Source organism: Phragmites australis, chromosome 2, assembly GCF_958298935.1.
Source record: "Phragmites australis chromosome 2, lpPhrAust1.1, whole genome shotgun sequence".
NCBI lineage: Eukaryota > Viridiplantae > Streptophyta > Magnoliopsida > Poales > Poaceae > Phragmites > Phragmites australis.
This window is the reverse complement of record NC_084922.1, coordinates 50,397,052-50,413,528: the sequence shown is the minus strand read 5'-3', so window position 1 is coordinate 50,413,528 and position 16,477 is coordinate 50,397,052. Positions and strand designations below refer to the sequence as shown.

Here is a 16,477-nt window from a genome sequence, read left to right as displayed (position 1 = left end):
TCGATCGGCTCCACCGCAGCCTACGCCAATCGGCTATGCCCTTCAATCAGCAAAAACACCAGGCCCTGTGCAGTAGCAACGCAAAGATGGTGGATGGATTATAGGGTACTCCTGTTTTTTATTCTGGTTCTGTTGTTGCTAGATGTTAGAATGATGTGGTTGTATAGGATGAAGGTTGAAGCCTATTTTAAAAAAATAAATTAAAACTGATAAACTCGTTAAAATACGTTTTTTTAAGTTATTTGTTAAAAAACTAAAAATTTATTATAGAAGTAAACATGCTATTTTTAAAAGTAGTTTTCAACAAACTAAAAGTATAGTTTTTTTTTAAAAAAAATAAAAAAACAGAAGCTAAAATAAACCGATCCTAGCTTTGAACGATGCAGCGGTGGATACTGCAAACGGAGATGGCAACTCCATGTTGAACTGTTGTCTGCTTTGAGATTTAGGGTAGTGAATACTTGGCAAAAGCTAGCGACAGGTAGGATATGCTTGGATGAATATGGGAAGGTTCCTGACTAGATATGGCAATCGAGTAATACGGATAGCGTTCAACTATATTTGTATCTATCGTTTCTTTATCCATCCACGAGCGAAGGGCCAACACTAAACCCATCATCCGAAGAGCAGAGATGCAAAATAGCGTTGCTGTTGCTGGGCAGCTGGGGGCAGCCGGGGGTGACAGAGCAAAGAGCTATTATACTTACTAGTTACGCACACATATTTTGCACATAACGCGGCCATACGTAGGAAGTAGGCTCGCGTGAGAGAGGGCACGGTAGCGCACGAGAGTGCGCACAGCAGGTGGATACACGCGGGAGCGTGCGCGATAGGTGGGTTCATGTAAGAGCACATGGCAGCACGGGCGCGAGACATGGACCCACGAGGGGAGCAGAATGGAACACGGGCGCCAAAAATACCTAAAGCAAATCACATGCAAACAAACCAGAACAACTACCTGTTTTTTAAATATTAAATATAAAGATGTGATATGAAATGTTAAAGTTTGGTGGAATATCCCACTTATCATAGATCTATACGAGTATATGAGTTTCGCTGATATAGTCTTACATATACTCATACTTATTTACCTATCGGATAGTATGTTCCCTCTATAAATATACCCATAAATATCAAATACTACATGTATTCTACTATATTTGAGTATTTGCCCATAAATAAATAAGTAATCAGAATAAATTGCTATCTCTGTACCCGACCCATGTACGTCTAGCTTTTCCCCTCTCTGGTTTTCTTTCTCTCTCTCTCTCGTCCCCTGTGCTTCTGTCATCCTTCCCTCTCCTTGCTCGCACAGTCGCACCGCTGTGCCAACTAAGAAGCGAACATGAGCTACGGCGGCGGCCTGGGCGCAGGCTTCTCGTACCAGAAGTTCGTCCACTTCGCGCTGGAGCAGACCCGCCTTCGCACCGCTCTCACCCCTCACCCCTCCCAGGTTCTTGCTTCCCCAACTCATCTCCTCATGATAGTGTTAGTGTTAGATCTAGCGGTCGTGCGTCTCGTGCCTCCATGGCTGAACTACTCCGGTCGAACCAGGTGCTCCTACTTCGGCAGTTTCCAGTCATAAGAAATTGGGGATTGATGTAAGCTACGGAAACATACTGTTATCATTGCAAGTACCTGCTGAAATTTTGTGCGCTTGATTTGAGTCTGACACTGCGGGGTCCCAGCATTGCTGTACTTTGCCATTGCTTCCCCAGTGACAAAGGCCTTCTTTCTTCATCACAACCAAGTGATTGCAATTAGTTTTTTTATTAGGAACAGTTTGTACATGTTAATCCATGATTCTGAAATCTGGGGAATACTCAGTTGTGTGTATGCTACTTATCCAAAGTTAATCCAAACTTTTATTTGTTACCAGTATGTTACATGATGCCCCCAACTGTGAATTGATGTCACTGGACTATTCTTTTGGTAATACTACTAAGTCGGGTCACACGCTCAAATATATTCATAATTTCATATTCGCTAGCTCTACACATTTTATTCTTAGAAATTATGTCTCCTTAGAATACCAACTAGCATCAATCATGTTGGCATTCTCTTGTCAATTGCCATCAACATATTTTCCTCGTGAAAGTTGACCTTATCTTTCATCATGCTTCCAGGAGAAGTTCAAGTTCATAAAAGCCAACGAAGATAATACTGTTTTCAATGCTCTCTCATTCAGCGCCCCCAAAATTAGACTGCTTAGAAGCTTGACAATTGAGCAGAAAAACTCGGTTCAGGTATTTGCTCTGTTTTGGTTCTCTTAAATTTTTCTCGGTTGATCCTCTCCATTCAGAAAGTTGATGAAGTGGCACATTTAAGGATACATGCTATTCAGCCTTTTGAGACTTTGCCATGAGCAACATCATAACTGACATACAAGTTCAGAATTGGGCAATTGTGCTATCTTCTTATTGCAAAATGCTGTCGGTTTTCTCATGCATATGTGCATGTTTTTCCTTAGACGGATTTGTTAATTCAAATGTTCTATAGTGCCTCTGACTGCTTAATGGTGTAATATTTCATTTCTCCAATTATGTGGATCTTAATTTATGGTTCTGGTGTTTTAGCATTTTTCTTTAATCTTCTTCGGAACATCTGTTTTGGTTGTGTTGCTATAACAGTACCCACAAGAAAAACCTCTATGAATTCTATTTGGTCTCTGTTGCCATTTCTCTGAGCTTTATTTGCAAATGATGGCCCACCTAGTTAAGGTTGTCAGGGTTCTAATTTTGCCGTTATCCACACAATTCTACTACAAATTCTTGCTTACTGTTGATGGAATAATCTGTCCAGGCTGATGCTCTACTACTTACGATGCATATGCAATGCTGGTGCAGGTTCTTGACTTTGCTGCCTTCTTTGAACCTGAATACGATCTTCCTATATTTTGTGCCAACGCTTTTACATCTCCTGCACGAAGTATTGTTGTCTTGTAAGTGTCAGCAAATGGTTGTCATTGCAAGCAAAAATGTCTTTCCTTCATGTAATGTCTAAACATGAATTTAAGTATGCCTGAATGAATTATTGGACTACTCTCAGGGACCTCAATCCTTTGTATGATACCACTGCACACAAGGATTACAGGGAAAAATACTACAGGAATTTTATGCCTCTTATACACAAGTACAGTGAGGTAGTCTGATCTTGCCCTTCATCCACATATTACTTCAGAAACCTCAAACATTCCTGTAATTACTTTATGCGTAGCTCGATGTCTTTAATAGATGAACTGCAGCTTCTGCCCTGGGGCGGCAAGATTACAAGCGAGTCTCTGAGATTCTTCTCTCCTATTGTTATCTGGACAATATTGGAGCCAACTGAGACCAACAACCATGTTCTATACTCGGCTTTCATGGATTATTATAAGGTGTGCACCATTTTTTTCGTCAAAGTTTCTCTATGCTGCCACTAGTTCTCAATTCTCATCATTCTCAACATGCAGGCCTGGCTTGAGTTAATGAATGGCGCAGTTCAAGAAATTAGCAAAGACAAAATTGATCGTAATAAAGAAGCACAACATAAATATCTCACATGGAGAGCTGAGAAGGTTTGATCTTCCACGAAAACCGTTTCATGCATTAAAATACTTATCAGTTGGATTTGTACACTCAAGTATTACTTGCATTGTAGTTTGTACTACTACTGCTTAGTTGGTACCCAGGTTACAACTTGTACAGTGGATCATTCATCAGTCATAACCCTGGTGCCTTGTTTATTTCTAGGATCCTGGTTATCCGCTCTTAAAGAAGTTGATCGGTGAAAATTTTGCCAAGGTTGCATTCCTGCAACCACTGTAACAGTAGTTTCTTTTGACTAGTTTTGTGGTGTTTTCCTAAGTTTATTGTTGCCCTCATATACAGGATTTAGTGACTGAGTTTCTGTTTGAAGGAGTCAATACTCTTGGAACTAAATCATTTTTGGACTATTTCCCCGAATATGCAAGTGATGATGGGGCGATAATCAAGAAGAGGAGTATGATTGGGAAGTCTTTCGAAACTAGGCCCTGGAATGCTCATGGAGAATTCGTTGGTGATGGCGATGAATGATAGCATTTGTTCTGTTTCATCTGTGTCAGCATTTCGTTTACGTCTTAGATCCGTTGCTGATGCCTGACAGTAGTTTTTGTTTTATCAAAAATACTATGCTGCTACCGATTTCCTTTCCGAGCTATTCGTTACACGCCAGCTTACTACATGTATTTATAGAGCACATGGGATTCCACTTGTGTGACTTGAGTAGTTTGAGAGCTATAGCGAAAAGACCAGGAGAAACCGGTGAATTGATCTCGGTCACTTATTGTCTTTTTGGGAGACAATATCACATATATTTGTTTTTTGGTCGCGTTATACGTGATTGCAACGCGCATAGCTAAACTGAAGTAGGCAAGAGTTCAGTGCCGCGTGCCGCGTTGACTCGACCTGCTGGAAACTTTCTCTGAATGGTAAGGCATCATCCTTGTGCCGGATATGCTGTGACTTTTTATGGGTTAAAATTCAAAATTAGATAACACATACGATTGTATTTATAATTTTAGTATCTTATTTGATATTTTATTTATTGAAAACGCCGAAAAGTTACAGCACAGCGGCAAAGTGAGGAGACGGCACACTGAGCGCGCGCAGCACCAGGATTGCGAGGCATGATCTGAGCAGCGCCGCTGCTGGCGATGCGCCATGTACTTGTAAGCTGCCTGGCTAGGCCATGCATGCTCACGGCTTTCGCAACAACCTCGCTCTGACGGCCAAAGCGCCTAGCGCCGGGCGTTGCCCGTCTCAGCATGCATCGGGCGAACGAGGTAATCGAGGTGGTCGGTAAATTAAATACCGACCATCCCCTGCCCTGCTGCTGTGGCTGGCACACTAAGGGCAGTGGCTGGCACACTAAGGAATAAAGGTGCACATATGTATACCTAATTTTTTGTGATTTTTTATACGTAGTATTCAATAGACAGTAGTCTACGTCGTCAATTAGTCACGGTTAGATGTAGTAGATGTCATACCTGATTGTAAGACTAAACTGAATATATCTATATGTATGCCAAGATTAAATGATGTCATAAGTGAAATAACAGTATTAACTTAAATGTATCTTCGTTCTAATAAAAAGGGACTAGCGATGCAACAGAACTAAGTGTAGTCTTCAATCTTCCGGGCGACACCACCGGCAATCGACGTCAAACACACCCTAGAACGTGCCATCTTATGCGAAATCTTCAAAATCTTTCCTGACTGAGCAATATTGTTTGTTTATAGTAAATGTGAATATATGGAATACTCAGTAAGTATGAAAAAGCATAACATGAGGGTTTAAGAGAAAAAAATATTTAATTCTAGTTTACTTCAACTAAGCAATCTAACTTGGGACTCAAGATGATATATCGGTCTTATTTACTATATATGACGACAATACTTCAAAAGACACGTCTCATCGAATTTCATTCGACTACCAAACTCATTAAGTATTCTATACCCAGCTACCAACTCATTGGATCACCACCACCCAACTACAAAACTAACCATCCAAGATTCTTACTAATCAAGAAAAAATCCAAGTCACTCTTCATCGGGTGCACGGCTAACTAATCAGTTTTATTTCTCTGCGGAGATCATACAACTTTACCCACAAGTAGTGGCGGAGATTAGTGGGGCCAAAGTGGGCCAGACGCCCCCCTAATCTTGAAAAAAATATTGAAAAAATACTTAATTTTATTACAAAGTGCCAACGAATTGCTAATATGTCCTCTAATTTGATCTCATGCTAGATTGGTCCCTCCTCCTTTTTTCTTCAAGCTTTGTGAAAGTGCATCTAGGCCCCCTAAGTGGGTTTTGGCTTATTAATGACAAAACGATTAAAGAACTAACATGCTTTGTGAGTATTGAACAGGTATGAGCATTAGTTGTGAAGGTAAATGACGTTTGACGCCCGTCGAAACAATTGAAGAATCAACGAAGGATATAAGATAGGGCTTAAATTCTTTTTACTTTTGCAATTGAGTCTAGGATAGATTTTTTTCCTAGATGGATGAATTTATTTGCTTGATTAGTGTCTCAATGCTCAAGAGATCCTTTAGAATCACCCAATTGAGAGACACATTCACTCACGGACACGAAACTCTTTCTGAAAATCTTCTGAGTCCGGAGTCTCCGGTGTTCACCGGATACTCCGGTACTCAGCGCTCAGCCGGAGTTTCCGTGCTAGCCTCCGGCAGAGAGTCTCGGCTTCGGGTTAATCGTTTCAAGAAAAAGACCGGAGTCTCCGGTGTTCACCGGATACTCCGGTAAAATGTTTTGTTTGCAGTCGGAGTCTCCGAGGTAGACTCCGGCAGAGGCTCTCGGTTAGCGTTTAATCTTTTTGATATTTAATAGGAAAGACCGGAGTCTCCGGTGTTCACCGGATACTCCGGTACCTGAAGATGCCGGAGGGTCCGGCTAGACTCCGGACTTAATCTTTTTGGAAAGACTGACAGGACCGGAGACTACGGTGTTCACCGGAGACTCCGGTAATTAAACAGAACTGTAACGGCTAGTTCTGACACGTTCGGTGACCGTTCTGACGCCGTTTTTGGATTTAGGACCGGAGACTCCGGTGTACACCGGATACTCCGGTAAGCTCTGACAAAAACAGTAACGGCTAGTCTGTGAGAGAGTGCTATAAATGCCCCCTCTCTCCATAGCATTTAGGGCTTGCTGTGGCTGGTTTCCTTGAGACCTCTTGAGCACTTTAAGAGCATTCAAAGCCTCTCCAATCATCTCTAGAGCCAAATTTGCAAAAATTTGAGAGTGTGGGTTTGGAGAGAGTTCAAGCCACTTGAGCATTGAGTTCTTCATCGAGCATTTTCTGCGATCATTTCCTTTGAAGCTTTGGGTTTCTAAAAGGAAAGGAGTTGCCCGAAGAGCACCCAAAACTTGTGGTGTGCCTCGGGAAGTTTGTAAGCACCTTCATATTGAGTAAGAATTTCTAGCTTGATCTTTGTGGTCGCTAGAAGAGGATAGGGTTGGAGAAGACCCGGCTCTTTGTGAGCTCCTCAACGGAGACGTAGGCACTTCTTTGTGAGGTGGCCGAACTCCGGGATATATTCTCATGTTCTATTTTGTGAAAATCACTTGATCGTGTGCATTTAATCATTTGTCATTTAAATTGCTATAGTATCAATCTTGCTAGTTTTATTTGTTGTTCTAGCTTAGTAACATCTACTTGACCTAGTGCATCTCATAGTATTTAGCTGTGATCCTCAGTGCAAATTTATTCTAAATTTTCCTGTCAGGCCGGAGACTCCGGACTAGACCGGATACTCCGGACCATCCGGCAGTTTAATCCGCTGTTTTTAGTTTTAAATTTCAGAAAAGCCTATTCACCCCCCCTCTAGGCACTTTCAATTGGTATCAGAGCCTAACCTCCTACAAGGCTTCACCGCTTGGAGGGAATTATTATGTCGACATCCGGAAGTCCGAGGGGTCCGAAAGATGATCCATCAAGAAGTGATGATGGTAATGGTAAAGGAAAGGGAAGTGAAGTTCCTTTCAATTATGATCGCTTGAATTCTTCTAGCAATTACATTTCCGTGTCTTCCGGACGTGCACCATTCTTCGATGGTACACATTATGCCGCTTGGAGGCACAAAATGAAAATGCACTTAATTTCTCTTCATCCAAGTATTTGGAAGATTGTTTGCACAGGTTTTGAGCTGCCGGAGGAAGACCAAGAGCTCACCTCAAGTGAAGAACAAAATATGCATCGCAATGCTCAAGCTACAAGTGTGTTGCTTAGTGCCTTGAGTCCGGAGGAATTCAACAAAGTAGATGAACTTGAGGAAGCTAAGCAAATTTGGGACACACTTCAAGTTGCTCATGAAGGGACTACAAGTGTGAGAGAATCTAAAATAGAATTGCTTGAGGGAAAGCTAGGAAGATTTGTGATGGAGGATCATGAAACTCCTCAAGCAATGTATGATCGGATGATGGTGCTTGTGAACAAGCTAAGAGGACTTGGAAGCGAGGACATTGATGATGTTCGTGTGATGAGGTTCTTGGCTCAATACGTCAGAAGCTGTGTGGTAGTAGATGTACACCAGATGTGATAATAGGGACTACAGAGTGAGGTGTAGCCCCTTCTAGGACCGAGAAACCCTAGATATAGCTCGTCACTGGGTTTTAAACTACTTAAAATGTTTTGAAGTCGATCATAGTTGATACAATTGGATATCTGCATAAACTGTTTTACGCTTAAATCTAAACCGTAAAGCTTTATTTTTGAATAAACCCTTTATGTATCTATCAACACCTTAAAGTAATTTATGGCTCGCTGAGTACTTTCTGTACTCACTCTTGTTGTCATTCAGATGAAGAAGTCAATGCCAACTTCGTCGGAAGTGAAGCCGGGGATAAAGAGTAGTCTTTGAAGTCGCGTTCGCACCATCACTGCTTGTGGATTGGGCTTTTGCTTCAATTATATGTTTTGATGGCCTCTAGGTCAGTCTTGTAATATTCGGTATGTATTATAAGTCTTTTGTATTCAGAATCTTACTATTTGTATACGAAGTTTGAGTGTGATACTATAACTGTTATACTATGCGTATCACGTACGTAATTATGGATTGATACATTAGACACAGGAGATCAAAATCTTACACAAACTCCGACCAACTGTAGCCCCACCGCTGTTGACGCAATGGTCGCCGTCTACATGAACTACTCAACTACAGAGCACGTAGGGTCCCCGGGAGCGACGGCAGGGCGTCGCACGGCTATCTGCGAGGCTGCTACCATGAAATGAGAACTCGTCAAGTGGTCGGTATTTGAAACACCGACCGCCCTGGACGATTTTGAAATACCGACCACCATGGTCGACGTTTTAAAATCCAAGAACGAAAAGCCTCTCCGCCGTGGTCTGCCATGGATGCCGGCAAGAATTTCTAGCGGGCCATAGAGCGCCGGTGACGGACGCGCGCTAGTTTCCGGCGACCTGCGTGGCCGCGACCATGATATACGCACTCATCCAGGCGTCCGGTTTTCGAAATCCCCCGACCAAGGTGGTCGATGTTTTTTAAACCAACTCCAAGCGAAGCAGTGAGCCCACGAGTGAAGGCGACGGCGGCGCGCCGGCCCTCCAGCTACGTCAGGGAGAGGCGTGGCAGAGACCAACATCGTGGCCGCCGCCTCTCCAATGCGGCTATGCTCCCCGCCGTGCTCTTCCTCCTCTTGGCTGCCGTAGTGCCGTCCGCGGCCGCGAGTATATGCATGCACATGCGGCCGCTAGCCTTGCATGCGGAGCCGGCGAGCAGCAGAAAACACAGAGTGGGCTCGTACATCAATCGCACACTCGTGGGCCAACACGCGCGGCCGTCAGCGCGATGTTGACCGCCCTGCTGGCCCAGCGGCAACGGCAGAATACAGCGCACCGCGCGCGCGGCAGCAATAGCGTGGCGGCTGGCGACGCGCGTCCGCGGATGCGGATGCGGAAGCCGATCGATCCGAGCCGCAGCGCCAGCCCAGCGTTGCATGCGGTGCGTAATGGGACGTAGCAGTGTGGCTGGAATGCCCTGGAGGAGGCTTTGCAGAGAGGCGCGTGTCATCAGCCGTCAGTTTTCCAAGAGTGGCATCCGTTGCATTAACGATGCTGGGATTACACTCCTTCCAGGCCCTGAATCCGATCGGTCCATACAAGATCTCAAGGCTGAAGCCTCCACAGCATCAGATCAACAAGGCAGCCATGGCCATGCACTGCTTTGCCGAGCCGGAAATAACCGAGAAGTAGTACTCATACGAACCAAACTAGTCTGAAAGTCCGAAACAAACGCGACAAACCACTTGCCTCGGATCCTTTTCTTTTCTCCCCTGCGCTGGGCCAAGAAGTTACACTGCAACTGTTAAAAGAAAAAAGCAGCATGTGCACGCGCGGACAGAAAAGAGGAGAGACAACGGCACTCTCTCGCTCTTAAAAAAGAAAAAAGTTTCTCTCTTTCAAAAAGGCAGAAGCGAAGAAGACAAACTTAGCTTAGGTGAATGCGAAACCTGTCCCAACCATTATTATACTTCCCCTAGGCATTGGAGGAAGCTCTAACCCACTTCGTTACCATTCCAATCCACGCACGAGTAGAGACGTCGCAGCACACACGGCTCTAACAAGTGTGCAGCACATTGGTAAGCAGCCAAGAACTACACATGCAGAGAGAATGCATGCACGCTCTCTCGTCACTCGCCGCCACTTGTGCCAAGCTCCCCCAACATGAATTGAACCTGCAGAGCGCCAGAGCCTTAAGACGTCTCCAATGTGCAGAAAAATCTGATCCTAAGCATTTAATGCAACCTTAAAGATGAGGTCTCATACACTGTGTAAGTTGATTTCATATAACTCACTCCTATATATAAGACCTGATTTCATGGTATAAAAAATAGCACTCTCTTTCTCTCTTCCCCTCTCACAACACAATACAATACAATACAGATACTGTAGGAATATTTTTTTATCTTTTGATCGAGATGCGGGGTCAAGTTTAAAACCAAGATAAATTCTATACATTATATAAAAAATGGACTCCACCTTAGAACAAGGTGTATTCTCTATATAGGAATTGCCCTTAACCATCTACAACCGGTTTGCTATCATACTCTCTATCCTATTTTCTAGTAAAAATCGGACAAAATCAAACTCCAATCGACTCCTTATCCCACTCGTCAAATTTGAGGGCTCGCTACTTCCTCCCCCTCGCTCCCCACATATAGCGAGCTAACTATCGGGCGCGTGAGAAGGCTGGGGCAGTGTGAGAACTGGACGACTACTTCGAGAGGCCCCTGTGCCCGGCCACCCGCACTCGCTCGCCGTCACCCCTGCGCCCGACTGCCCTTGCTCGGCTGCACTCGGCCTGCCCGCACTCGCCTGCCTGCGCCGTCTCCCACGCGCTCGCCTGCCCGTGCTCGCCCGTGCGCTCCCATCTCGATCACCTCTGCAGGAGCTCAGGCCCGCCCCTTCCTCTTCGAATCGGGCACCGGCGGGAGGCCAAGGTCGTCAAGCCATAGGAGGCCGAGGTTGCCGAGTGAGTCCAAGAGCTGGAGAGAAATTTAAGGAGAAATGAGAGAGAGCAGAGATGCAGACATGCTTGTGGTTGAGAGCTGTTGTTATTGTTTTGTACCTAGCAGGTGGGACCGGTAGGTAGGACCCGTGATAAATAGTGTATAAAGAACTAAATTTAGAGAGTAATGAAGTACGTTGATAAATAGAAAATAGAATCAGGGAACTCTCTATAGGAGAATGGAGAATTAAATTTGAGAAATTGGTTAGAGATGCTGTTAAATTTACTTATTGGACAGAGGCACGGTCACAGTCAGAGCTGGCTACGAGCATGTGAGCTCTGCGACAGGAGGGAACAGCGCGTGACGGGGGCTTGTCACGAGTCATGGCCGCATGGGGCCTCAGCTCAGCTCGCATGTGAGGAGAGAGAGGGAGAGAGGGGAAGGAGGAGCCGAGGAGGAGGGTGTTGCTGTTGTGTACGTTGCTGTCTTCGGCTCCATGGAAACGGGCGCAAAAGCTGCATGGAAACCGGCAAGAAGGTTCACTTAAATTACAGCGGGAGTTTCCTAAAAGGAAATAAACAAGGTACAAAGTACAAATGACCTGTCACTAATCTCATGGGAACAGGCTAATCTCATGGGCATTCGCAACCAATGTGCTTGCTGATGATGGGTCTGATCAGCATGCCAAGGTGCAATAGTGCAGAGGACCTGTCACTTGGCCTGTACTTCACTAGTGTAGCAAATATTCCCTTCATGCTGGTCAAATGCTGCATCACTGGCAGACTACTATGCTTTGACCCCATGTTCTTCAAGGACATGAATTCATAAAATAGCAGTGGTTTTGTTTAGGTGAGATGCTCCTAAATTTTTGGGGCTGAAGTTGTGAAGCGAGCGAGACACACCGGTCCCATGCTACTGATGTGCAGTTTCCTCTGGTAGAAATCCAAGGCATGTTGCAGATTCGTACGACCTGGAGGCTGGAACGGTTTTAGTCAGGTACGCCCAGGTTTTAGTTACTGTTTTACAAACGATTATCGGTTTTCATGTTAATCGTATAGTAATTTGATGGAATTCGATAGAAATCGGTTGAATTTTATCAAAATTTTAAATTTTATGAATTTTAAATTTAAGTTTAGTTGTAACCATTCGGTTTATAAAAATGATACGAACTGAATCATTCGGTAACCATCGTAAACAAGTGGTTATCAACGAAATTTGTAACCGTAGGTACGCCCAGGGATTCTTTGAAGAAATTCCAAGAAGTTTACAAGTGAATCTTCAACGCTGAAATAGTTGCCGGGCAATTGCTAGAACTTAACTTCGTAGTGCACAATCATATCTGCATCTTTGTTTCTCATTCTTGTCTGGTCAGCTTTATTGACTTCAATCTAGCGCTTGCTAGGCTGCTGCTTCTCATGATTCTGTCATCATGGTTGGTTCATTGTAACTAAGACGTTGCTTGAAGCTTAATAAAGGAAGGAAAAAGCGACTTGTACTTCTGAATGACAACTTGTCATGACAACTTGTCATGCAATTCTCTTCTAGTAAACTGAATCACTTTGACGAAACAGTGGAAAAGGCAATGTTAGGTCTTGAATTATAGCACACAGCTTTTCGGGGGGCAAAAAAAAAAAAAACCATCTGCTGGAAGTAGATGAGAAATAAGTGATGAAACCAGGGGCAACCAGTACCAGAAATGGCGGACCATGCATTTCTAGAACGTCTTCTGATAGACGTTCACCGTCACGAAGCTTATCTTGGAGCTTGAAGAAACATTTCTGACAAAAAAAAGCATGCAGTAGACGTCTGGTGATAAGTCTTTTAGTGCCACAAAATTATGATGGGGGAGACGTGGAGTCGCGACGCTGCCATCACAACCACACACCAGAGGGATTGGGAGGGGGGAAGGGGGATCGGTGTCGTCCGGCACACGCAAATTCGGCCAAATTTTCTCCAAATATCATCTCAGAAACACGAATACAATCTCGACACAACGGCATGCTACTCAGTAGGATTTGAAATTCAAAATTTGAAAGAACGAAGCATTCGCCTTGCCGTTACTCTCTCTTGACAAATTTTACAACTTGCATGCATGGGGTTTTAGCCAATCCTGCATGGATTAGCAGGTGGTACTTCTCAATTAGCAGTCTATCATCCTGATGCGCGCCCAAAAGATTTTTGAGAAAAATGGACTCGTCTCGCAGTAGATGATGGTACCCCCTCTGAGCGCAAGTCGGGGACATCCGATCTTTGGCGGGAAGGGAACAGCGCAACCGAGCGGGGACAGAACGAGGCCAGATCACAAGAAGCTCCGGGCGTCCGTGGTGGCGTTCATCATCATGCGTGCGAAGTCCTGGAAGCCGACGAAGCCGTCGCCGTCGGCGTCGACGCCGCCGATCATGCGGCGGCAGTCGTCGAGGCTGCACCCCTCGCCCTCGCCGAGGATGGACTCCATCACGGCGCGGAGCTCCTCGGCCGTGATGCGGCCGTCGCCGTCGGCATCGAACACCCTGAACGCGTCCATCAGCTCGTCCTCACCGCCGGGGGCCGGCGGCTGCGCGGCCATGGCGGCCACGGCGTCGAGCTCGTCGTCGGAGGGCTCCCCGTGGCCGAGCCGCCGGAGCACGGCCTCCAGCTCCCGCCGCGGGATCTCCGCGGGGATCAGCACGGACCGCGGCGTAGAGGACCGCGCCAGCGTGTCGTCCGAGGAGGACGAAGACGCCGACGCGAACGACGGCGCCTCGCTGCGCGAGAGGGACCGCTTGCCGCTGCCGTTCTTCTGGCCGCTCCACGTCCGCTTCGGGGACGGGATGGAGAGCTTCTTGGCGAACGATTGGATGGAGAGCTTCATCTTTGCCGCCTGGTAGGTCGAAGATGGGGATGGGATCCGGGAGGCTGGAGCTTGGAGGAGAGGGTCCGGGAGGTGGTGGGAATGGAGGGGACGAGGCAGCGGGAGGTGGGAGATAAAAAGGCGGGGAGGGAGTGAGCTTCGCGGAAGCTTCGTGCGCGCAATTTTTGGGTTTCGTCCCAGGCGTTGCGTTGGTTATTACTGTACACCACTATTTCCTCCTGGGGCTGTGCCTGTGCGAGCTGGAGGCTGTTGTGCGTCCTGTGCTGGCTGTCACGTGTTGCCGTCGTTAGTGCTAACCTCCTTCTTTTCATGAAGAGAAAATCTACGATTCATCATCAAATAACTACTGATTCTACAATCCCCCTCCGCTATACTATTTCCGAGAATAAAAAAAGTGCAAGAAGTTACAAAAGTAGTATATTTTGAAAAAATTTAGGTTGAATTCTATACAGTATTTTTAGTGAATACAGTTAAAACGGGTTGATTATGAATTATAGAGCGTGCACAAAAATCGATATATTTTTTGTGACTTTTTTTATTCTCGGCAAAGGGTAGTTCCGGAAGCGAAGGGTAGTTCCGGAAGCTGATGGCATATAAGTAATTGAAACATTTATTCGATGGTATAAAAGTAAACAGAATTTATTCGATGGCGGATTGTAGAATCAGTAGTTATTCGATGACAAATCGTAGATTTTCTCTTTCATCAAAGGGGGAAGAAAGATGCCAGGCTGCTTGTTTATCTAATTTGGAGAGTTAATGGTTATGGTGTTGCCAAAAATAGCTGAGGTATGATGTGTGCTATCTGAATTCTGATGTGGAGTATAAGGATACCCTGAAACACATGATAATCGTGGGTAGTTAATTTGGTGAACAGGTTTGAAGCTTCCGGTGAACTGGTATGACATATTCAATTTTTCTATTGGGAAATCATTACTACCTTCGTTTTTGTTACTTATCATCAGCTTTATACTAATAACAATTTGATATTATGTTTTTTCTACAAAAAATTCACAAATACTTTAAATTATACAATACTAATGAAGTATACTTTATGATGAATCTAATGATACGAAAATTTAGATATCTATAATTTTTTAAAAAAAATATAAGATCAAAATTATTATAGTAAAAAATTGATGACAAGTAAATAAAAACTGAGATAGTATAAAGGAATAGATCATTGACAGATTTCCGAGTTAAAACAATCGTATCAAGAATGCTCAATCAATTTAGTTGGTGGGTGTTTTTTTAATATAAACCAGCTCTCAAGCTTAGTTCAGGCAAGGGTGGCTCCTCCTTTCAAGCGACCTTGCAAACGCCATCTTCCATCCCACCGTACCTGTTTCACATCCAACGAGCAACCTTGCAAACGCCATCTTCCATTCGTCCGATCCACATCCAACGAGCTGAACTGATCCCACCGTACCTGTTTCACAGAAAACCCCCTTGTCGAATTCACAATCTCGTGACTTGGTCCCTCTTCTTGCCGCGCGCGCGGCACCCAAAATTCCCCTGTTCGCAGGCAGCGGCAACCCCGATCTCCCCAGGCAACGTTCCAGCGGGGTCCTCGATCACGCCACCCCTTGCTTGCTGCCAAAACCCAACTCGTCTTCTACCCTGGTCTGTTCAGTTGCTTTCCCTCTCCTCCTCTGATTCTTCAACCCAGCAGGGCTGAGCGAGCTCGCCGTGCCACTAGCGATCCGCCGGTCAAAATCCGACCTTGACGTGCGAGCCGGGGACCAGGCGCACCATGGCTGGGAATACCTACGGGGATTCATGTGTTGAGTTAGCCATTGCTTAGTAGGATTCGAAGCTCAAGTCGCTACATCGGCTCACTCTTGGTTTTTGCTCGAGCTCCACCGCTGCTCTGTCTCATGAGTCACAACGTTTCTTCTGCGTGACCTTCATCATGTCTAATACTAGTAGTAAAATGGCACTTCACAATTCACATACGGTGCCCACGAAAAATCTTGAGCAGTATTTTGGGATGGGCAAATGAAGGTCTTCGTAGGGGTATGTGGGGGGGGGGGGCGTCTCATCATCGCTTATTATATTGGCTCTGTGCTTGTTTTGTTTATTGCTGACGATAAACAAAAGTCTCTAGCTTGTTCTATTTCCATGTTTGCTTGCGCTCCTTTAAAATTCTGGTGCTCTGTTGGCCTTTCGTTTTTAGCTGTCGTTGAGATGCCTGATTAAAGCTTTCTCAATACTAATCATGCCCTTCAAATATAATGTTTTAAAGGAAATGATTTTGTAATTTATATTGCGACCCACATGATTTCAAATTTTAAATATCAATCTTCACAGGACACGCACTTTGCCCTCCCGGCCGTTATGATCTTCTTCGTTCGCTTCTGTATAGCTCTAATTCTATTCCGATGAAAATAAAACCTTCTTAAACCATTGCTTCCGAAGAAAGGAAGATCCTATAACTGCTCCCTCCATCCAAAAATACAAGACAAAATCTTCAAAATTATACTTTGACTATTGTTTTTCATAAAATATATCATTTATAGTTACAAAATTAATATAGTGTGAACATATTTTGAAATATGAATCTAGTTACATAATTTTTACACACTAAAACATATTTACAATTTAATTAATT

General features: G+C 44.7%; 2 protein-coding genes and 1 long non-coding RNA gene across 4 annotated transcripts; 1 reads left to right on the top strand and 2 right to left on the bottom strand.

The window, feature by feature from the left end:
* The first annotated feature begins 1,123 nt into the window (after positions 1 to 1,123).
* On the top strand, positions 1,124 to 4,172 carry LOC133909594 (phytochromobilin:ferredoxin oxidoreductase, chloroplastic-like). 2 transcript variants are annotated; one of them, XM_062352097.1, is made up of 8 exons: positions 1,124 to 1,453; positions 2,127 to 2,246; positions 2,847 to 2,941; positions 3,049 to 3,142; positions 3,245 to 3,376; positions 3,452 to 3,556; positions 3,732 to 3,782; positions 3,898 to 4,172. In XM_062352097.1, the coding sequence occupies exons 1-8, from the start codon at positions 1,346 to 1,348 to the stop codon at positions 3,967 to 3,969; spliced, it is 777 nt and encodes a 258-aa protein (XP_062208081.1). In that variant the 5' UTR covers positions 1,124 to 1,345; the 3' UTR covers positions 3,970 to 4,172. The 2 variants fall into 2 exon arrangements, with proteins under 2 accessions (XP_062208081.1, XP_062208080.1); XM_062352096.1 differs by having other exon boundaries at positions 1,126 to 1,453; positions 3,870 to 4,172.
* An 8,783-nt stretch (positions 4,173 to 12,955) lies between these two features.
* On the bottom strand, positions 12,956 to 14,027 carry LOC133909593 (probable calcium-binding protein CML35). Its single transcript, XM_062352095.1, has one exon. The coding sequence runs from the start codon at positions 13,867 to 13,869 to the stop codon at positions 13,318 to 13,320; it is 552 nt and encodes a 183-aa protein (XP_062208079.1). The 5' UTR covers positions 13,870 to 14,027; the 3' UTR covers positions 12,956 to 13,317.
* A 546-nt stretch (positions 14,028 to 14,573) lies between these two features.
* Positions 14,574 to 15,960, bottom strand: LOC133910241 (uncharacterized). The gene is made up of 3 exons (XR_009908493.1): positions 15,706 to 15,960; positions 15,209 to 15,633; positions 14,574 to 14,701 (listed from the first exon to the last, which is right to left on the bottom strand). It is a non-coding gene; the product is annotated as an uncharacterized LOC133910241 (long non-coding RNA).
* Positions 15,961 to 16,477: the final 517 nt, after the last annotated feature.